Genomic DNA, 19,671 nt, shown 5'->3' on the forward strand with positions numbered 1-19,671 from the left:
CCCATTTCTGGAGAGCCTCCATCCCCAAAGACCCACTTCCCATCCTCAGTCATGAATTAAATGATGCTAAGAGAACAATCTAATCAAAGCACTTTCACATCCCTAAAGAGATTGCTGCTGGAAGCACTTAGAGGTAATTAGCTTTTACGTAGAGTGGGATGGGCTGGCCTGGTGACAAGCTTTCCTCATGGGATGGCATTCAGGTGATGCTGAGGATGGTCTGGCCTGGTCATTACTTGGGTTGTAGGACTGATGCACCCTGAACCTGGACAAAGAGGGAACAGGCAGATTGTGAAAGTCTCCCTGGGAGGTGGGAGAAGGAGTGTGGAAACCATGCCCTTGAGGAATCCCAAGTGTATTGTATACCTCACATCCGATTTATGAGCAATGTCCTCCCACTGACCTTCAGAAAAGCAGCAGCGGTGGCTTTTCGGTGAATCTCTAAGGGACACGGACCAGTATACAAAGGCCCGTCATGTATCACTGGCGCTCGCCTGCTACTTTCTAATTTCTTTTTGCATGTTTCATTTTTAGGGAAAGTCAGGAGTTGCTTATTGTAACAGATCAACAGAATCATGTGAAAGCAGCTCTAACAGCTGTGGGTTGGAAGGGGAGCATGACCTAAAGAACCCCCGAATTTCCTCCTTCACCTTTCTGTCCACTTGGACACAAGAAGCCTGCAGAAAAAACAAAAGACAAGTGGGAACCACTTGGAATCCTGCTCATTGATGGATCTGCATATCCAAGGTACAGCTAAAGGGAAAATCCAATCACAGTCAGAGAGGGAAGCAGGGTCACATCCGAAGAAGCAAGGTCAAGTGCGGGCCAAGGGACAGGGCAAAGTATTTGGTGGAATAATTGAGCCCACAGGCCAGAAGCAGGATCTGAATGTGGGATATAAACCAAATGAGGGCAACGTTCAGGACAAAGTCTATGAACAAAGTAAGGGGTTAAAGGCTTACTTTATAAAATAACACGTTTAAGTAGTGGTGGGAGAGCTGGGAGCCCAATAGGAAGTTACAGAAAGTAAAACACACCTTCAGGAGGATAATATAAACTTCCTCCCAAATGAACATACCCAGACCCCACTCAACCTCTTTCACTCTTTCAAACAAGAATCTTCGATTAAAAGTCAAGTGCCAAAACAGACAAAAACAAATATGAGTATGAAATAGGGGATGGAACAGTGGATGAAAGGGGTTATATAACCAGTTTGGCAGCCAAGTCAGTGATGAAGAAAGAGATGAATTATTGAGGTGGAAAGAAATCAAGAATTAAATCACTTAAGAATATAAATAGAAAATAATTTCCCCATAAGCAAGTGATTTTCCTTAAAGCAGATTGTTGAAAAGAAGCTCTGGAGGCATTTGGTGGTGGAAGGAGTAGAGTTTGTGAGAAAGTTTCGAAGGTCACTAAGAAAAAGTGTATTTCCCTTTAGGGGAAGGTTGCTAGGCATGTGCTGATATGAAAACACCAAGTTTTCCATAAAGCACTCCTGGCACAGCGGGAATCTGAACTGTACCAAAGTACTTCTAGATCGGTGGTTATCTGCCTGGTTCTCAGATGATTAGAATCATATGTGGAATCGTTATAACAGTAATGCCTCCACTTCACCACCAGAAATTCTGATTTAGCTGGTCTGGGATGGAGCCTTGTCATCAATATTTTTAAGCTTCCTCAAGTGACTCTAGCAGAGATCCTGGGTTCAGCCCACTCTTCTAGAGGTAGTGAGGGTACAGTGGGAGCGGCATAAACCTAGGAGTAAGAAAAGCCTGGGTTCACAACTCAACTGTGTTAACTGCTGACCTGGTGAAATGAGCAAGCTATTCATCTTCTCTAAGCCTCAGTATTCTAGTCCTTAAAATGATAAAGCCACACTTAAGGAAAAAGTGAATGACTATCAAAAGCATTCCCCCTGAAATCTCTATCAAGACAGAGATAGCTATTATCACCACTGCTACTTAATACTTTACAGTGGCCCTAGGTAATACAAGAGAAAGAAATAAAAAGGTATAATGATTCCAAACGAGGAAGTGAAACTGTCATAATTTACAGATGACATGATTGTACCCCTGTGGCACAGATGGTAAAGACTCTGCCTGCCAATGCAAGAGATGCAAGAGACATGGGTTCAATCCCTGGAGGAGGGAATGGCAACCCACTCCAATATTCTTGCCAGGGAAATTCCATGGACAGAGGAGCCTGGCAGGCTACAGTCCATGGGATCACAAAAGAGTCAGACATGACTGAGCACTCACTTCTTCAATGTACATAATCCAAATCTGTATAAAATCCCAAAGAATCTACATACCACTAAAATTAATAAGTGAATTCAGCAAGATCATTAGATATAATATTCAAAATTGTATTTTCTATATATCATCAATCATTAGAAAATAAAAATTCAAATAACACACTTTAGCATAAAAACATATCTAGAAATAAATCTAAAAAATGTGTAAGATGTCAATACTGAAAACTCAAAACATTGCTGAGAGAGAGTAGGAAGGTATACATTTATTGACTGGAATACCCTATACTGTCTAAGATGTCAACTTTCCCTGAATTTATTTACAAATTTAAAGAAATTTCAATCAAAGTCTCTGCAGGTGTCTTTCTTTGGCGAAAGTAACAAGCTGATTCTAAATTATATATAGAAAAGCATAAAACTTAGAATTACCAAGAAAGTCTTAAATAACAATATTAGAGGATCTATACTACCAAATATGAAGAATTATTTAGATTATAGGGACTCAGCCAAGGCCATATTGGTACAAGGATGGGCAAAAAGACTAACTGAACAAAAAAATAGTCCAAAAACAGACATACCCATGTCATAACTTTACCTACAACAAAGGTACCATTTTATCTTTTTGATAAATGGTGCTGGCTCCATTGGATATCATATGGAAAAACACTGAATCTTGAACATAAAAAAAATGTAATTTAAAATAGACCATTGAACTAAATGTGAAAGGTTAAATAATAAAGCCCCTAGAAGAAAATATAGGAGACTCTTTTCATGATTTGGGGGAACAGAAACCTTTTTTAAATGGAGACAAGAAACACTAACTATAAAAGATCAATAAATTGGGCTTTATCAAAGTTAATTTCTATCCATCTGAAGACACCATTAAGAAAATGAAAAGGCAAACCACGGACTGAGAATATGTATTCTTAAAACACATATCTGACAAAGGGGTTTATGTAGAATACATATTTTTAAGCTTGTAAATCAATAGGAAAAAGGCAATTCATTTTTTTTAATGGGCAAAAGTCTCAAACAGACATTTCACAGAAGATAACCAAATGGTCAGTGAGTTTTCAGTTGCTTCAGTCATGTCCGACAATCTGCAACCCCGTGAACTATAGCCTGCCACGCTCCTCTCTCCATGGAATTCTCCAGGTAAGAGTGCTGGAGCAGGCTGCCATTTCCTTCTCCAGGGGATCCTCCCAGCCCAGGGATCGAACCCGCGTCCCCTGCAGCTCAGGCACTGCCGGCAGGTTCTTTACCATTACGCCACCATGGAAGCCCTTGGTTTTACATGTGTGTATATATATGTGCATATATATATATGTTATTATATATATTAATGTGTATAACATATAATATACACAAGTTACAATTTTTTGCAGTAATCACAAATACTGAAACCCATGGTTTGTTCTGCTTATATAGTGCTCTACTTCCATTGAAACAAAATTGTTAATCACACTTCAAAGGAAAATTTAACCCATAGAGGTACATGTCATGGCACAAACCAATTAAATGAAATATTTATTCAAATTCCTTCCTGTCCTTTGGACAAGAAACAATTTAAGATAATTTAGCAAAAATCAAAAGTTGGGGAATTCCCTGGCAATCCGGTGTTTAGGACTCCAGGCTTTTACCACCTGGAGTGAGGGTTCAAACCCTTGTCAGGGAACTAAGATGCCACAAAACCACAAACCGCACGATGCAGCCAAAGAAACAACAACAAAAATCTCCTGCTCCCTCAGGAGCAGGAAAATAATTCTGTTTTTACAATGGTGGGTCAATGACCTAAATTATAATGGTATAGAATGCAGTAATGAAAAATGATCTCCTCTTAGTATGCTAGATATGCAAAGTGGCAGATATAATTGGCCCGACAAAAGTTCGAAGCTTGCATTAAAAATGGACAGAAGGCACTGTCAACGAATTTTATGAACATGTAAGTTGAAACATAGGATCAGTGGGCCTTTTAAGAGCTGCCATCTGAAGACACTACCCTTTTGGGGTTGAAAAGCTACATTAAATGCTTGAAATGATATGGAAAAATAGCTCAAAAGTATTAGTTGTCAGTGAGATGAAAATTAAAATCACCATGAGAGATCACTGTATGCCCAAGCAGGCCAGGAGCAGGGCACTGCATGTCCAGTTACCACAAGGCTTCAGATTAATTGTTTTTTTTTTTCTTTTTTTTTTTGGCTGCACCACACAATACATGGGATCTTAGCACCCAGCCAGGATCAAACCTACACCCCCTCCAGTGGAAGTGCAGAATCTTAACCACTGGAATTCCCAAACTAATTATTTGTACTTTTAAAGTAGCGCAAGGGAGAATGAAACACTCCTTTGGAAACTGTGTGTTCACTATCTGTGTGGGTCCTCCTCTCTTATCCTGTGTCTCCTCCTCTTTCTCATTACTCGTCCCTCTCCTTGTCTCTGTCTCTGAGTGTGACCAGAGTACCCACCACCTGCCACCAGGTGGATCCTGGTTCCCCTCCACCTCTGTGCTGTTGGTGCCAGGCTGTTCCCAGGAAATGGATCCTCCCATGTCAAATTCTGCCCCCAAACCTCCACACTCTATCTTGCCTGTCTCCTCACTGTCTCTGCTGCAGCAGCTTCCTTCCCCTGCTGGTCTCTGAACTGGCACTGGCCCCGCTCCAGAAGCCCAGGGGAAGCCGTGATGGTACAGGCCCCACCTCTGCACCCCATCCAGGGTCCTAAGCAGCTCTCGCTTCCCTGTGGCACAGCTTCCCTTCTCCCCAACACAAGCATCATGTTTACACCTGAATTCTTACAGACAGATTCCCTGCTCGCACTAGACTACTTGGGAGTACAGCCAGGAAACGCACTTTACTGATGTTTTACCCTGCCGAGCTTACTGCCCTTCACCCACCATACACACACACACACACACACACACGCTTCTCAAGCACAGGCCTCCGTCTATGAACTCACAGGGAGAGGTGCCCAGTTCTCTTCTGACAACACACACCGACTGCAGGGAAGAGGTCCCAGAACCCCAGCCTAGCCAGCTCAACACCTTCAAAGTTGTGTTCACACATTCATCTTCCAAGATCACTTCATCGGGCACTGGATACCAGCAGAACAGATTCTTCACTCAGCAAATGAGAACCCCAAGGCTTACGGAGATGAGGAAAGTTCCCTGTGGTTCCCCAGCAAACCAGTAGCTAAGGAGGAGCTGGCCCCAGGCTCTCTGCACTATTGCCAGTCTGGAGACAAGGTCTGTTTGCGGACACCAGAGCTTGGGCGCAGAGTGACAGGAGGAAGAGAAAGGGAGGGGAGAGGAAGCTGGAACCAACTACTCGGGCCAGATGGTACAAAAAGGGGCTCAGGGCAAACCCTATAGAAAGATTTTCAGCCAGTGCATCCTTGCCGAGGGATCTACGTCTTCACTCCCACACCCCACCCCACGCGGGGGCCCAGAACTGCTCACAGGCTGTATCTGCAAGTAGTCAGCAGCCAGCCTTCTGGGTGCCGTCCTGCTGCTAACGGTGGGAGTCTGGGATGCAGGAACTTTGCCTCTCTGAGTCTCTATCCTGCCATTAGCAATGGAAGGATGCACCAGAACTCTTCCAACTGTATTTATTCATCCATGCAGCAAAAATTATTCATCTGTGTGTGCAAGTCACTTCCCTGATGGGTCAAGGAGTGGGCAAGACAGCATCTGCTGGTGGGGAAGCTTAGACAGTGCTCTGAGGTCAGGGGTATAGGTCATGCTCTCAGGGAGGCACCAAGTTCAATGTGAGCTCCGAGAGAGAGGGCCGCCAGGAAGGCCATTCAGAGATGGGCATCGATCGACATCAGCAAGTACCTCTGAGCCACTCCACTGGGACAGCCTTGCCTAGGCAGGTGCTGCAGGCAAGGAAGCCCTGAGAATGGTTAGTGGAAGAATTTGATAAGAAGGGGAAAACAGCTTGCACATATGGTATGTTGACTCATTGGGCTCTCACTGTCTGGAAGGCAGGGATTATCTCTGCACTTTATGCATGATGGCACGGGGCTGGAGCGGGGCAAAGTCAACTCATAGCAGAAAGCCAGGCATCAACCCGGGTCTGTGTGTTGGAGGGGCAGTGTGCTGAACGTGGCTTGCTCAGAGGGCAGCTTTAGTACTGGGCTTGGGGTGGGGTGGTGGGGCAGGGGTGGATTTTGTGCAGTGAGAACTAGGGGGTTTAGGAATGCTTCTGCTCCAGGAAGGCATAGGACCAGCACTGTGGAAGACTGCAGGTTGGAGACATGGTGGATCACAATAGGGCATCCCTGGTGGTTCAGACTGTAAAGAATCTGCCTGTAATTCAGAAGACCTGGGTTTCATCCCTGGACCAGGAAGATCTCCTGGAGAAGGGAATGGCTTCCCACTCTAGTATCGTTGCCTGGAGAGTACCATGGACAGAGGAGCCTAGCAGTCCACAGCGTTGCAGAGTCAGATACAATGAGCAACTAACACTAGATTACAAGATGTATCTCCAAGCTCCCCCGGGAGGAAGCTGCTTTAGTAAAAAGAAGACTCTGTTGCCTTGAATTTGCAAATCAGGCCACATTCAGGACACATCTTGGCCCTGACCACTGGTTCAGACCAGTTTTGCCAAGTAGAGAAGACAGCACAAGGCCGCATGTCAGAGGCAGCTGCTGCTCTTGTCCACCAGGTGGCGCTGTTGCACAGCGCATGGGAACCAGCCGAGGCCCGGCTGAGCTGAACCTTCCCCCGCTGCCACATGCAGGGCTGAGGCTGCCCTCTTCAAACTCAGGTTTGGAGTGCGGTGCAGACCCGGGGCCAGCAGGGCCGCCTTCTGTCTGGATAATACTGGTCCCTACATAATCTCAAAGACAGGGGGAGCAGGGCAGAGTGCCTAATTCTATCCCATCTCCACATCCTGGGGGCTTCCCTGATGGCTCAGATGCTTCCCTGATGGCTGCCTGCAGTGCAGGAGACCCGGGTTCAGTCTCTGGGTTGGGAAAATTCCCTGGAGAAAAAATGGCAACCCACTCCAGTATACTTGCCTGGAAAATTCCATGGACAGAGGAGCCTGCAGGCTACAGTCCATGGGGTTGCAAAGAGTCAGACATGACACTGCCTCTGCCAGTGTCTTTATGCCATGTAGCCTCAACTTTCCCTTCTGTAAAATGGGCATAACCATCTCTGTGTGCCTTCCCTGTAAAATGACTGTATGGATCAAATGAGCAAAAGGATGAGAAAAACTGGTTGATTTTTTTTGTAGATGTGACTTATTTCTGATCATCTGCAGCCCTACAAGAAGCAGGCAGTGGAAAGAAACTCCTGTAAGACAGCAGCTAGAGAGACAGAGCCTCCCCACCCAGTTCCCTCCTGCCCAGGGTTTCTGGGTCCAGGTCTCCCTATCTCCAGCCTGGCCCTTCAGATGTCAGGGCAACACAATCCCAAGAAGCTGCCCCAGGAAACAGGGTAAGGGAGCTGTGTGGAGACAGGCAGCCGTGTCCCCATCCTTCATCACTGATGGTTCTCTTCTTAGACTTGAAGTTGAGCCCTCCTTCCCTCCCCGCTGTTCATCTTTAATTTCTCCATCGATTTTCATTAAACTCTCTTCTTGGCTCCAACACAGGATGAACTCCTTATTTGAAAAAAAAAAATGAAATAAGAGGGAGGGGGGAATAAAAGAAATCTCTTTCGAAAGTAAGATTGTCTCTGGTATCATGGCTGGAAGAGGCAATTACCAGAACTCTCTTGGAGGTTGTCTCAGGCCATTTGAGCATTAGGCTTGGGGAGACCTCAATGGCCCTAGGCTCTAGGTTCCTGCCCCACAGCCCTAGCCCCTCACCTGGACCCCAGGCCCCAGTCTGGCTCTAGTCCCCACCCACCTGCAACCCCACCCTGGCCCCTAGCCCTGTCCGACCCTGGCCTCTGCACCAGCAGTGCCCTGGCCATCTCATGAGCCAATCAGAACACTGGAAGCCTGCCAGGGTCACTGTCAAACCCCAGGACTCAGGATTTCTAGGGGTGTTGCAGGGTTTCCCCAGAATAACCCAAAAAGGTGAAGACAAACAGGCCAGGAAAGAAGGAAGGGACACAGACAAAGGCGAGTTCTGCCTCCACGCAGGCCCCACCCACACTGCTACATCACCTCACCATGGCAACCCCGTAAAGAGGAAAGGGAGGTTCAGAGAGGAACCACTTGCTCTCTAGCCCCTTGCAGCCTCCCCACAGACTGGCAGTCCTCCCCTTGGTGATGCCAGTCCACCGTCCCAGCTCTAGTCCTCCCGAGGGCTGCCCTGACCAGTCCAGGTGGGTTTGGTCACCTGATGACCAGACGGAGTTGGGTCCATCTGTTCTCACCCGGCTGTGTGGCTCTGGCCTCCTCACTCTCTCTTTGGCCCTCATTTTCTTCACCCCATCTTCTCTAAAGTGAGTCCAGAGAATGCTGCCTTCTCTTCTGGGCTTCCCCAATTCACTGAGCTCCTAAAAGACTCAGAGCCCCACTGACCTAGCTGCGGACTCCCTCTGCTGAGGCCACTTTCCCCTGGCCTGCCTGGGGGCTCCGCCTCGGTCCTCTGGCCAGCTCCACTGCCTTCTGCCGCTGCCATCACCAGCTCCTCAGACACAGGTGAGGCCACTGGCCTGTGGCTTCCGATGCCCATGGGGCCACCCCGTGGCCATTCCAGGTGGGAGGCAGGGAACACAGTTACTTGTCTCTTCCTCCCAGAGCCCAGCACAGGGACTGGGGAGTGAGGGGTGACTGTCTGCTGAGGGCACACGGCGGGGAGGACAGACTTCCTGAAACCCACTGCCCCAGGGGGAACAGGAGGAACCGGACCTCTGGAAAGAAAGAATGGAGGCGGGGAGGACCCTTCAGACACCTCTGGAGAAGACTTTGCTCTGTCTTGACATCTTGCAGCTCCAAAACTCCTCAGGAGTTTCCATGCTTGCCCCCTTTTCCAGACCAATACACAGAGCCTGGTTCCCTGAGAGCCACTGCCCTGAGGTGCCAACCTCAAAAGGGCCAGCTCTTCCCGGGGTCACAGAGTGTAAAGAACTGGGCTTTGGAAACCAGCCAGGCTTTGAATCCAAACTCCACCTTCACAAGCTGAGTCTCAGTTTCCTCCCCTGTAAAGTGGAAAGGTTGTGGGGACTCGTGTTCCACACTTTTGCTCACTGTGCAAGGGCAGCATCTTTGGCCATGCTAGCCCTTCCTGCTGACAGGCCAGCCTTCCCTTCTCCACCAGACCATCATTTCCCTGAGGCCACTGATGTCCAAAACCCCAGCAACTGGAATTACCTGCACCATAATCATAACAGCCACCATTTATTCAGTGCCTAGTGGGAGCCAGGAACCACACTGCTGTGCATCTATTCATCTCTGACAGCCCTGGGAGGTAGATTTCATCGTGCACATTGATGGATGAAGAAACTGCACCTCTGAGAAGTTAAGTAACTTGCCCAGGGAAATGTGTCCAAGTTACTCTTCCCGGGGTAGAGCCTGGATTCGCATCCAGAAGAGCCTGACTCTCAGAGGCCACAGTTTCCTCAGCACGCTGGACAGTTCACAACAAACGCATGATGACAGAATGAATTAGTAGCAGAATGAGATGGTGATGGACTGAGTGGGCGAGCAAGGAAGCAAGCAACTTGAAAGTAAGTGAATGGCTGGATGACAGAGAAAGAAGCAGCAGGTGACTAAGTGAATCTATGGCCATGTGAATGCCTCAAGCCTGACAGAGCTCTAGCATCACACAGCAGGGCTGAGGATGGATGGGGCGTCTGGTGACCTGATAGACTCACACTCTGCCAGGGTCTGTGCTTGACTTAATGAACTGCTCCAAGGTTGGCGGGAAGAGGAGGGCGTGGGTAGCTGCAGACAAAGATGGATTTCACCAAATTTAGCGCGTTTCTTGTGGCAATTAATTACAGGAGCCTCGGGGAGGAGGCGAGGACAGTAAATCAGGGGAGACTGAGGCTGTGACATTATCTAAGGAAGGCATGAGTTGTGCCTGGTGAGTGGGCAGTGGGCAAGAACCCCCGGGCACCTGCTCTCCACTTATGCCTCCACCCAGCCTGTCGTGCTGTGGCTTCTGCAATCTGGCCCATCCCCAGACTTCTTCACCTTCCACCCTAAACACAGACAGTGGCAACCCCACCGGAGTGTCTGAGGCCAGCACTCGGCACTCAGATCACAGAGTGTGAGCGGGACCTGGGGGAGGGGCAGGTGACCCAGGACCCCCTGGGCGTCTCTAGAACTTCTCACAACTTTGAAAACAGTGTGATGTGGAGGAAAAGAGCATGGACTTTGACCTCACACACTGGAGCTGAATCCTGGGTGGGCATGATGGTTTGCAACCCAGGCTGGCTCCAGCTCATCAGAGCATGTTCAATCGCTCAGTAGTGTCCGACTCTTTGTGATCCTGGATCAAATGACCACCAGGCCATCTATTAGCTGTGTGCCCTTGAGGAAGTTGCTTCACTTCTCTGAGTCTTCCTTCCTTCTATAGATGACATGGATGATGACAGCACTGATGGGTTAATGATTAAGTGACACCATGAAAGGAGCGGTCTAGCCAAGTGCACAAACCAAGTACTCAATAAATGTTAATTATTGTCTTTTTCTGGAGAAGGAAATGGCACCCCACTCCAGTACCCTTGCCTGGAAAACCCCATGGACGAAGGAGCCTGGTAGGCTGCAGTCCATGGGGTCGCAAAGAGTTGGACACGACTGAGCAACTTCATTTTCACTTTCGTTGTATTTTTAGCCATGGCCATGATGTCCTTATTACCTGATAGATTAGGGGTGGATAAACATTTTCTGTAGAGGGCCAGGTGGTAAATATTTTTGACTTCATGTTCTCTTGCAATTATCCAATTATACTGTTGTAGAGAAACCAGACATTTACAACACCTAAACGACGGAGCCTGGCAGTGTTCCATTAAAACTTTGTGGATCAAAAATTTGAACTTCACATAATTTTCATGTGACATAAATGTTATTCCTCTCATATTTTTATAATTATTTAAAAATGACTTAACTCATGGGCTGTACATGCCAAAAACAATGGGCTGACTTCGGCCCACAGGTTGTAACCTGCCACCCCATGAACTAGAATGTAAGCTCTGAGAGGACCAGGGTGGTCGTCTGTTTTGTTCACTGCTATACTCCCAACACATAAAACAGTGCCTGGCAAACAGCAGACAGTTGATCAATGTTTGCTGAATGAATGAATTATGAGCTGTGTGAGTCTGTGAAGATGTCACTTCATATCTCTGGGCCTCGGTTTCTTTATCTGTGTAATGGGTATGCTTGCACGTTCAAGGTAAGCATCAAATGACATTAAGCTGTCCATGGAGACACTTGGCAAGCTCTGATTGCATAGCTGTAGTTGCTGTTTCTGACCACAAGGGGGCTCCTTTCTGACAAGTCTCCGTCCCGCCCACTGCCTGGCACAGCATTGTTTCACGAGTATCTGTGTATGGAAACGAATCTGATCTGGAGGAGGAGAAAGCCCAGAGAGGGTGACTTTCTCCTGTGCCAGTTAGGGGAGGGGGAAGATTAGGACACTGGCAGGAAACAGCAAGGAGGTCTGGGTTTAGCTGGGGGCGGGGGGGGGATGGTTGCTGAGAGTATCTATTAAACCAGTGAGTCAATGATATTGACTGAGCATTAGGCAAGTAGACAGGATCCAAATACTAACTCCAAAACTTACTACGTGATTTTAGGAGAGTCACTTACACTGGCCGAGACAGCGCTCCTTTCTTTAAGATGAACATAGGAAGAGCACTCACCTCGGGAGGTCTTGGAGCCTTAATGAAGGGCTGCATGTAAGAGGCTAGGTCAGCACTGGCTGCTTAGTAATCCCTCAGGCACTGGGCACTCCCCTCATCCTTTTGCTCCGTGGGTTGGGGTCTGACTTCCAGGCCAGCGGCCCATCTGGCCTGGGAAAGACACATTTTCGCCTTCTGGCTTGGGAACCGCACAGGAAGGTGGAAGGAAAAACTGCCCCCAGCCTTCCTGGCTGCACACGTTTTCACTCTAAACAAAAAAAGTTCTGCTGTTTTTCTTTCCTGGATTGAAGTTTTCCTGCTGCTCTGCAAACTCATAAGCCAAGAAATCCACTGCTTTTGGAGGACTGCTGAGTCCAGTCCCTTCTGCTTTCTTCCCTTCTTCTTTCTGCCAACCAGCAGGAAAGAAGACAAGAAACAAACCCATTTGGCTATTTTCCACTCTCTAAGGAGGAAGATTTTATGGGAGAAGAGAGGATTATTCCGCGCATGAAGCTGGACGTGCTCAAGGCGTTTACTTCATGGAGTCTGTCTGTCTAGCCACTGCCTCCTTTTTGCCACCTAAGCAAGCGCACACACAAAGGCTTCTGAACCCATGGGAAGGAAACACTCTGTCCAGAGGGCTGGCCTTCGCTCCTTCACCACTTTGCTGTGTGACCCCAGACAAATGACTTGCCCATTCTGAGTCACAGCCTTCTCATCTGTAAAATGAGTAGATTGCCCATGAACTCTCCGTCTTCAGCTAAAAGCACCTCAGAGCCCATGACCCTGTGACTCTGTCCCATAACCTGAGCAAATTTGGAAAGAGACAGGGTAGAATGCAAAACAGCCATCCCTCTAGGAGTCCGCACTAAAGTGAAAAGGCTGAGGGGAGGGTGGAGTTTTCCTTGGTAGCCGGGACCACACTGTGGGACAGGGATGCAGTGGAAAGGAAGCAGTTTGCTTGCTCCCTCCCCATTTAGACCAAACCGTGAGAACAGACTCAAGGTACCTACCCCCAATCCTGCAGACACAGCAACTGTCACCAAGAAATACCACGACTTTCTACCTCTCTTCCATAAAAATAATTTCAGCATCTTTTCTTGAAACATGATTGAAAAATCCCCAAGTGTCAGCCATAGCCTCCAACCCTCCTGCTGGAATCCCTGAGGAGCCATCTGCAGGCTTGGGCCCACTCAGGCCAGGTGGGAGAAGCAGGCTTAGTCCTCCCACCTGGGGGGCGTGGGGGTGGGGGTGGGGGCTGGAACCCGCCATGCCGCCCTAAGTTGGCCTGGAGCCAGGTACCTGGGACTGCCAGGTCACCCCACCCCTCCAACCCCAGACACCCCAGCGGTGGTGACCCACCATGCCCCTGGACTCAAGCGTCCCTTTCCCTTACCCCAGGCCCTCTTGGAGGGAAGCCCTCCCGCCTACCCAGGCATCCACGCACACCCTGCTCCTGCCTATCCTGTCCCCCGAGAAACTGGATCCTCTTCTCTACATGCTAGGGACCTGCCACGAGAGAAGAACCAACTGCCCTCAACCTCGACACCTCCTCCCTATCTGATTCGTCTGCCTCCTGCAGTGGTCCACCCCTGGGCTCTCCACCCAGGAAGTGCTGAGTGTCCCTCTGGGCCCTGCCTTCTCCAGCCAAGCTTCTCAGTCTCTGTCCCCTTCACATCTTCATCAGCCACAGTCAAGGTCACAGCAGCCCCACCTGAATGATACTGGGGAAAGGAGGGACTCAGGGGACTTGCTCCAGGAAGAGGTTCAGATGTCCACCAAGAGGTCACTTTCCCCAGCCACCCACCCACTCCGGGACCTCAGTCCCCACGCAGCCAGCCAGCTGCACTCTTACCTTCTCCAGCTGGTGGACACCCTCCTCCACGCAGCAGATGGAGGCCAGCGTGCGGAGCGCCTGGGGGTAGAGGCACCGGAAAGTGTCCTGCCGGCAGACCTTGAACAGCGCAACGACCCCACCCTCCTGGCAAGGAAAAGAAAATGTCACATGATCTCACCGTGTCACCTCTCTTGGGGCTGACTCGAGCATAACTGACGCCCTCTCACTCGGCTGGTGCATTTTGGGGTCTGTAGGGCGGCAGAATAGCCACCCCCAAATATGCCACTTTAGTCTAAAGATTGTCTTGAGCTGAAGGCAATTAAGAAGAAGCAGATAAAAAAAAAAAAAGATATCCGTTCTCCCCCTATTTGACTAAAAGCAGGACATAAACTTAAAAAGATCATTCTCCCTTTCCTCTCTACTAAGAAGGACAAGAGTTAATCACTGGAGACAACTTTAGACCCTTATCAGCCTGGACTCAGCGCCAGAAGAAACTCATAGCAAACTTCAGTCTTTAGCGACTATTAGTTTGCCATGTACGTGTCTTCCCACAGTGTGCCACCCCTAAAGACTCAAGGGGGCTTCCTCTGTGGCTCAGATGGTAAAGAATCTGCCTGTAGTACAGGAGACCTGGGTTTGATCCCTGGGTCGGGAAGATCCCCTGGAGAAGGAAATGGCATCCCACTCCAGTATTCTTGCCTGGAGAAACCCATGGACAGAGGAGCCTGGTGGGCTACAGTCCTTAGGGCCTCAAAGAGTCGCACAGGACTGAGCAACTAACACTTTCACTTTCAGAGACTCAAGGTTCTCTTCCTTTGTCTTACGACATCTCTAAAAATGTATTGTTCCTTTGCTAAGATGCTACAGAAGCCCAAGTTGTAACCAACCCTTTGAGTTACTCATCTGACAGTTCCCATGGGTAGGTGCAGTGCACATGCTAATAAACTTTTTTTATAATGTCACCCTTGGTAATCTAAACTGGAGGTGAGGGGCCAGGGGAGGCACCTGTGCTGGGACCAGGCTCAACCCCAGTTAACACTGCTCCAGACGCCTGGCAACCCCCTCCCAGCAGCCGCCTGGGAACAAGCCTGGAGCTGTCAGAAATAAGTTCTAGAAACAAGCTCAAGGCAGATGGAGAGAGCTGAAACCGAGATGCCTCGTGCTGGTTCTCACTATGCCAGCGACCACCTGTTAATTCTCAGATCCTCCCCGCCACCTTGGCAGGAACACAAAAAGGGGCTTTATTTACACCAATACTGTAATTTCTTTCCATTTTGGGGGTGGGAAAAATGGAAGTCCAGATGGGTGAAATAATCACACCTCCGCCCCTAATCCACATTGGTCCTGTTTTCACTCCTTCACTCCAGTTTGTAAAAGGGAAAAAAATAAAACCCTTTAGAACTGATCAGCCCAGCTCTTGAGTGTGAACCTGTATTTTTCTCTTTGTGAGAGCAGTTCATGGAAACTCTCTTACCTTGTGGCAACTTCCCAGGAGTCTGGGAGAATTTCTGAGAAGAGGCTGGGAGTGAGGCACTCATCCTAACTGGACAGATTAATTCTACAGAAATCACTGAAGCCACCTTGGCTCCCAGAGCAAAGTGGAAGAGCCAACAGATCACAACGGTGACTCACCACGTGCCCAGCAAACTGGTGGCAACCCCACCCTGGACGCCCACGTCCAGAGCAGAGGAAGCTGACCGCCCCACATCCAGCTTTACCCTGCTTCCCCCTCTTCCTTTCCCTGAGGGCTGCAGAGGGGCCAGTAGCAGGAAAGAATACATGAGCAAGTGGTCTGCACCTGGTCCTGAGGGGCACTTGCCTTTAACTGCACCACTCCTGGCTCTAACTGAGCCCATCACCCTGTTCCCTAAACTGAGAAAGACGTTAGAGGAAGAAGGAGCTGGGTTCAGCAAAACTGCCATCCCATCAGATTTTTGAGAACTCTCTCAACAAAAACTAGACTATGCACCAAGCACTGTCGAGGGTCCCAGGGACACAGTAGGGAGTAACGGAAAGCACGGTGTGTGAGCAACCAGAAGCAGCAACGACCGCTGCAGCCCAGCACAGCCTCATTGAAATCAGTCACCTCAGACCTCCCCTTCTCAGTACCCCACAAAGACAAGCTCCGAGCCCTTCGCAGTCTAAGAGTTTGGCAGCTTATCACAGCAGGGACCAAGACGAAAGTGTCCAATTCTGGAGGAGTTCAGGATTTCTGACATTTTATAATTAGCTAAGAGTGATCTTCAACTTCTATATTCCTACTTCCTTTTAGGATAGTTTATTTGGCGGGAAAAGGTCATATCTTAGGACGGGTAACTTTGTTCATGCAGCACAAAAATATTAATGGTTTATTATATGCCAGACCCTGTGCTGGGCACTGCCTCAGTCTCTATCCAAAACGAGCTCATGGTCTGGCAGACAATGTTAAAACCAGGAAGAAATGTGGGTAGGGGTGCACTGCAATGGGGATGGAGTACAGGGTTAAAAAACACGGAACAGGAACTCCTGACACAATCTGGGCGGGGTGGCTGTAGAAGCGTCAAAGAAAAGCACTCTGATTTTAAAGCCACATCATCATTTCACTAAATGTATGCTCTAGAATGGGGCAAGATACTCACCCCTCTGATTTCTTGCTCCACAATCCTTTATCCCAGCGTGCCTACCTTCCCCACAGCTCTTGGGACATCTGATAAGGGTTCCACACAAAGACCTTACTCAGAGAGTCACTGACATAAAATCAAATTACTCTTTAAAGTGAAAAGAAAAAAAAAGAATCCCAAGGTCTCCCCAGCCTGCCTTGCTAGCTATTAATGACCTTCTACCAGATGTAAATATCTGTACACATATATGTTTACATGAGTATGCATATTTATATATGTATGTATTTATATTTAATCATAGGTAGTATGAATATTATTTATATACGTACAAAGATAGATAAAGTGATAGATATTTACGTCTGGAACAGACCATGAAGAAATGATGCCAAAGCATGAGAGGCTGAGAGCCAGGATCAACGTGGCAGCCTTCCTTTGGCTTGGGAGATGCCAGATCCAGCATAACTATATTTAAGCCTCTGCACCCATTTGCATTGGATTCTCGTTACATCCTTTCCCAAGCCTGTGAAAAATGATCTTCTTAGCATTTTTTGCTACTAGGAGAGGAAGAGGGAAATCCTGAACCCAGATTGAGAGGATTCTGGTTCAAATCCTACTTCTGCTGCCGGGTATCTTTGGTTTAAAATGGGGTGGGGACAACCGCATGACTCAGCTGTCAGTGGTGAAGCAGGTTGAGGTTGCGAAAGGGCTGAGCACACAGTGAGGGTGGGCCTGGACCACCACGTGGGGGTCGGGCTGCGGAAGGCACCCTGGTTAGAAGCGTGGCTGACATCCTCATGAGAGGTGTCCCAAAGGCTGGCGTGCGTGGTAGGGAGAAGAGGTAGGAAGGGAGATGGAGTAGTTGCGGGGACCACTCTGGAGCCCCCATCCACCAAGGACTGAAAAGCAGCATTAGGCTTTGAGTGGGACTTGGAGTCGCCTGAGCTTGCAGAATTGCACTGTTGGCTGGAGCTTGTTTAATTTTATAGAAAGCTCTGGGCTCAGAGCCCAGCTGTATAATGGCATGCATTATTCAGACAGGCTCAGGATAAGCTGTCATAAAGCTGGAGGAGGCCACTTGTAGGGTGTGTAGACTAGTGGAGGGGGAATAATAGAGGCGTTGGGCTGGGCGGGGGTAGTAATTTGACAACACACAGGGGAGTCTTCTGGGCTTTGCATTCAGGAAGGGATAGGACTTGCCACCAGCTTCATAAGGAGGACTTGGTTTATTTCCTGGTTGTCTGAGGAACCCTAAGGGATGAGAGGATAGACCCCAGAGAGGTTGCCCAAACCATCTCATGGGCACAGCTCAGAGGGATGAAGGACCTGAGTGAAGACAGACACCCTGGCTCCCCAAGGAGGTGAGTGAGGAAGGCCACTTGGGGGAGCTGCCCCACATCTGTCACCAGATTGGGCACATTTCTTGAGCATTGAAGGTGAGGATGCTCTGCAGGGCGTACCAGGGACTCCCAGCCCCCATGTCACCGTCAGGACTGGAAACCTAGGGGTGATTCTGCTGGAGGTGGAAGATGAGACTCACCACTGAATCTTCTCTCTGCTTCAAACCTCTGTCTACTCACCACCACCGCCCCCACCCCCAACCAAGGACTGGAGACAGAGGAAGGCTGAGATTAAGTCTCTGGAGTCAGCAGATCTAGTTAAAATCTCATCTGCATTCAGGGCACATAGCCCTCTCTCTGAGTCTCTGTCCCCTTATCTTAAAAATGGGAATGATGATTATAACACATCATTAGATTATCAGGAGGGTCAGATGAGATGATGAAGGGAAAGCTAGCACAGTGTTTGACATATGGTAAGGATGCAGGAGTAAGGAAGGTTGTAGAGAGGGGAGGAGGGCACGGGAGGACAGGGTTGGGAAGGAGGAGGCAGGCAGGAGGACAAAGAGCAAGCCTGGCTGCTGAGAGCAAGTTCAGCGCAGCAAACAAGAGCATAGCTTCACTGCCAAACAGCCAGGTTCAAATTCAGCTTGGTCACTTACTAGTGGAAATTTTTAAAGCTTCCTAGTGATGCTAATATGCATACAGGGTTGAGAACTTCTGAGTCACACTTTGGCCCAAGAAGCTGAAGGGCCAAAGACTGAACCAGAAGTCACCACTGTGGGCTTTAGGATCATGAATTCCAAGTTAGAGAGACTTGGGTTTTAATTCTGACTCCACTCTTTATCAGCTGTATGACCCTGAGTAAGCCTCTCAAGTCATTTCCTCAACCACAGATGAGGGAGAACAAGGTAACTACTTATTAGGATGGTCTTATAAGTTAAAAGAAATAATGTTTGCAAGGCATTAAGCTCAGTGGAGAGCACACTCAAACGTTTGCTATTGAGGTACCATGCAATCCTCTTCTCCCCTGAGCAAAGTTGACATTTACCTTGCTCTTCCAGATTTCTATAAAGGCTTAGAGCAGTGATTTCTGAGAGTAGCCATGCCTCAGAAACACCTGAGGAGCTTTTAAATTTTTTATTAATTTATTTAATTGGAGGATAATTACTTTACAATATTGTGATGGTTTTTGCCATATATAAAACATGAATCAGCCACCGGTTTACATGTGTCCCGCCCATCCTGAACCTCCCTCCCACCTCTCTCCCCACCCGAGCCCTCTGGGTTGTCCTAGACAGATTCCTTAAAAACTGGGCATAGAATTGTAGAGTTTTTTAAAGTGTGGATTCCCAGGTCTTACCCCAGGACCTTGATAAACCTTGGGTGGGGCTGTTTTCCAAAAACTCCCTGAGGGGTTGTGTTGCCCAGTGAGGACTGAGAACCACCAAACTCAAGCATCTTCTTGTGACTGGCATCTAAAGTTTATTAGAGGACATAACTCTGCTTCCAGTTGGATCATCATTCTATCCCCTAGGTTGATGCCATTTCTCAAGGGAAAGAATGAAAGGAAGAATGGAGGGAGGGAGGAAAAAGGAAAGAAGGAAAGGGGAGGGAACAAGGAGGTGGAGAAGGAAGGAAAGAAGGAGGGTCGAAAGGAGGAAAGGAAGAAAGAAAACGCAAAGATAAAACAAAGACCTTAGTGAGGTCCTAGGAATACTGATTGCACCATTGCTCTAAGCATTTGGGCCTCAAGTTCAGAGGCAAATTGACCGTGAGTCTAATGAATTACAGTGCCCATGGTAACTGAAAAAAACCCCACAGTCTTTCTCAATTTTGTCTTTTCCTCAAGCAGTATTTCAGTGACAGTGGGCATTTTTAAGATCCAGCCAAGAACCTAAGTTGGA

The 19,671-nt window shown here is 48.2% G+C and overlaps 1 protein-coding gene across 1 annotated transcript in view; it reads right to left on the reverse strand.

Moving 5' to 3' along the window:
* INSC (INSC spindle orientation adaptor protein) overlaps positions 1 to 19,671 on the reverse strand; it is a 94,294-nt gene that overhangs the window by 30,654 nt on the left and 43,969 nt on the right. Inside the window, exon 6 of the mRNA XM_040258297.1 lies at positions 13,849 to 13,974. Coding sequence (XP_040114231.1) covers positions 13,849 to 13,974 — 126 coding nt within the window. The remainder of the gene's footprint in view (positions 1 to 13,848; positions 13,975 to 19,671) is intronic.

This window comes from Oryx dammah, unplaced genomic scaffold, assembly GCF_014754425.2.
Source record: "Oryx dammah isolate SB20612 unplaced genomic scaffold, SCBI_Odam_1.1 HiC_scaffold_17, whole genome shotgun sequence".
Classification (NCBI taxonomy): domain Eukaryota; kingdom Metazoa; phylum Chordata; class Mammalia; order Artiodactyla; family Bovidae; genus Oryx; species Oryx dammah.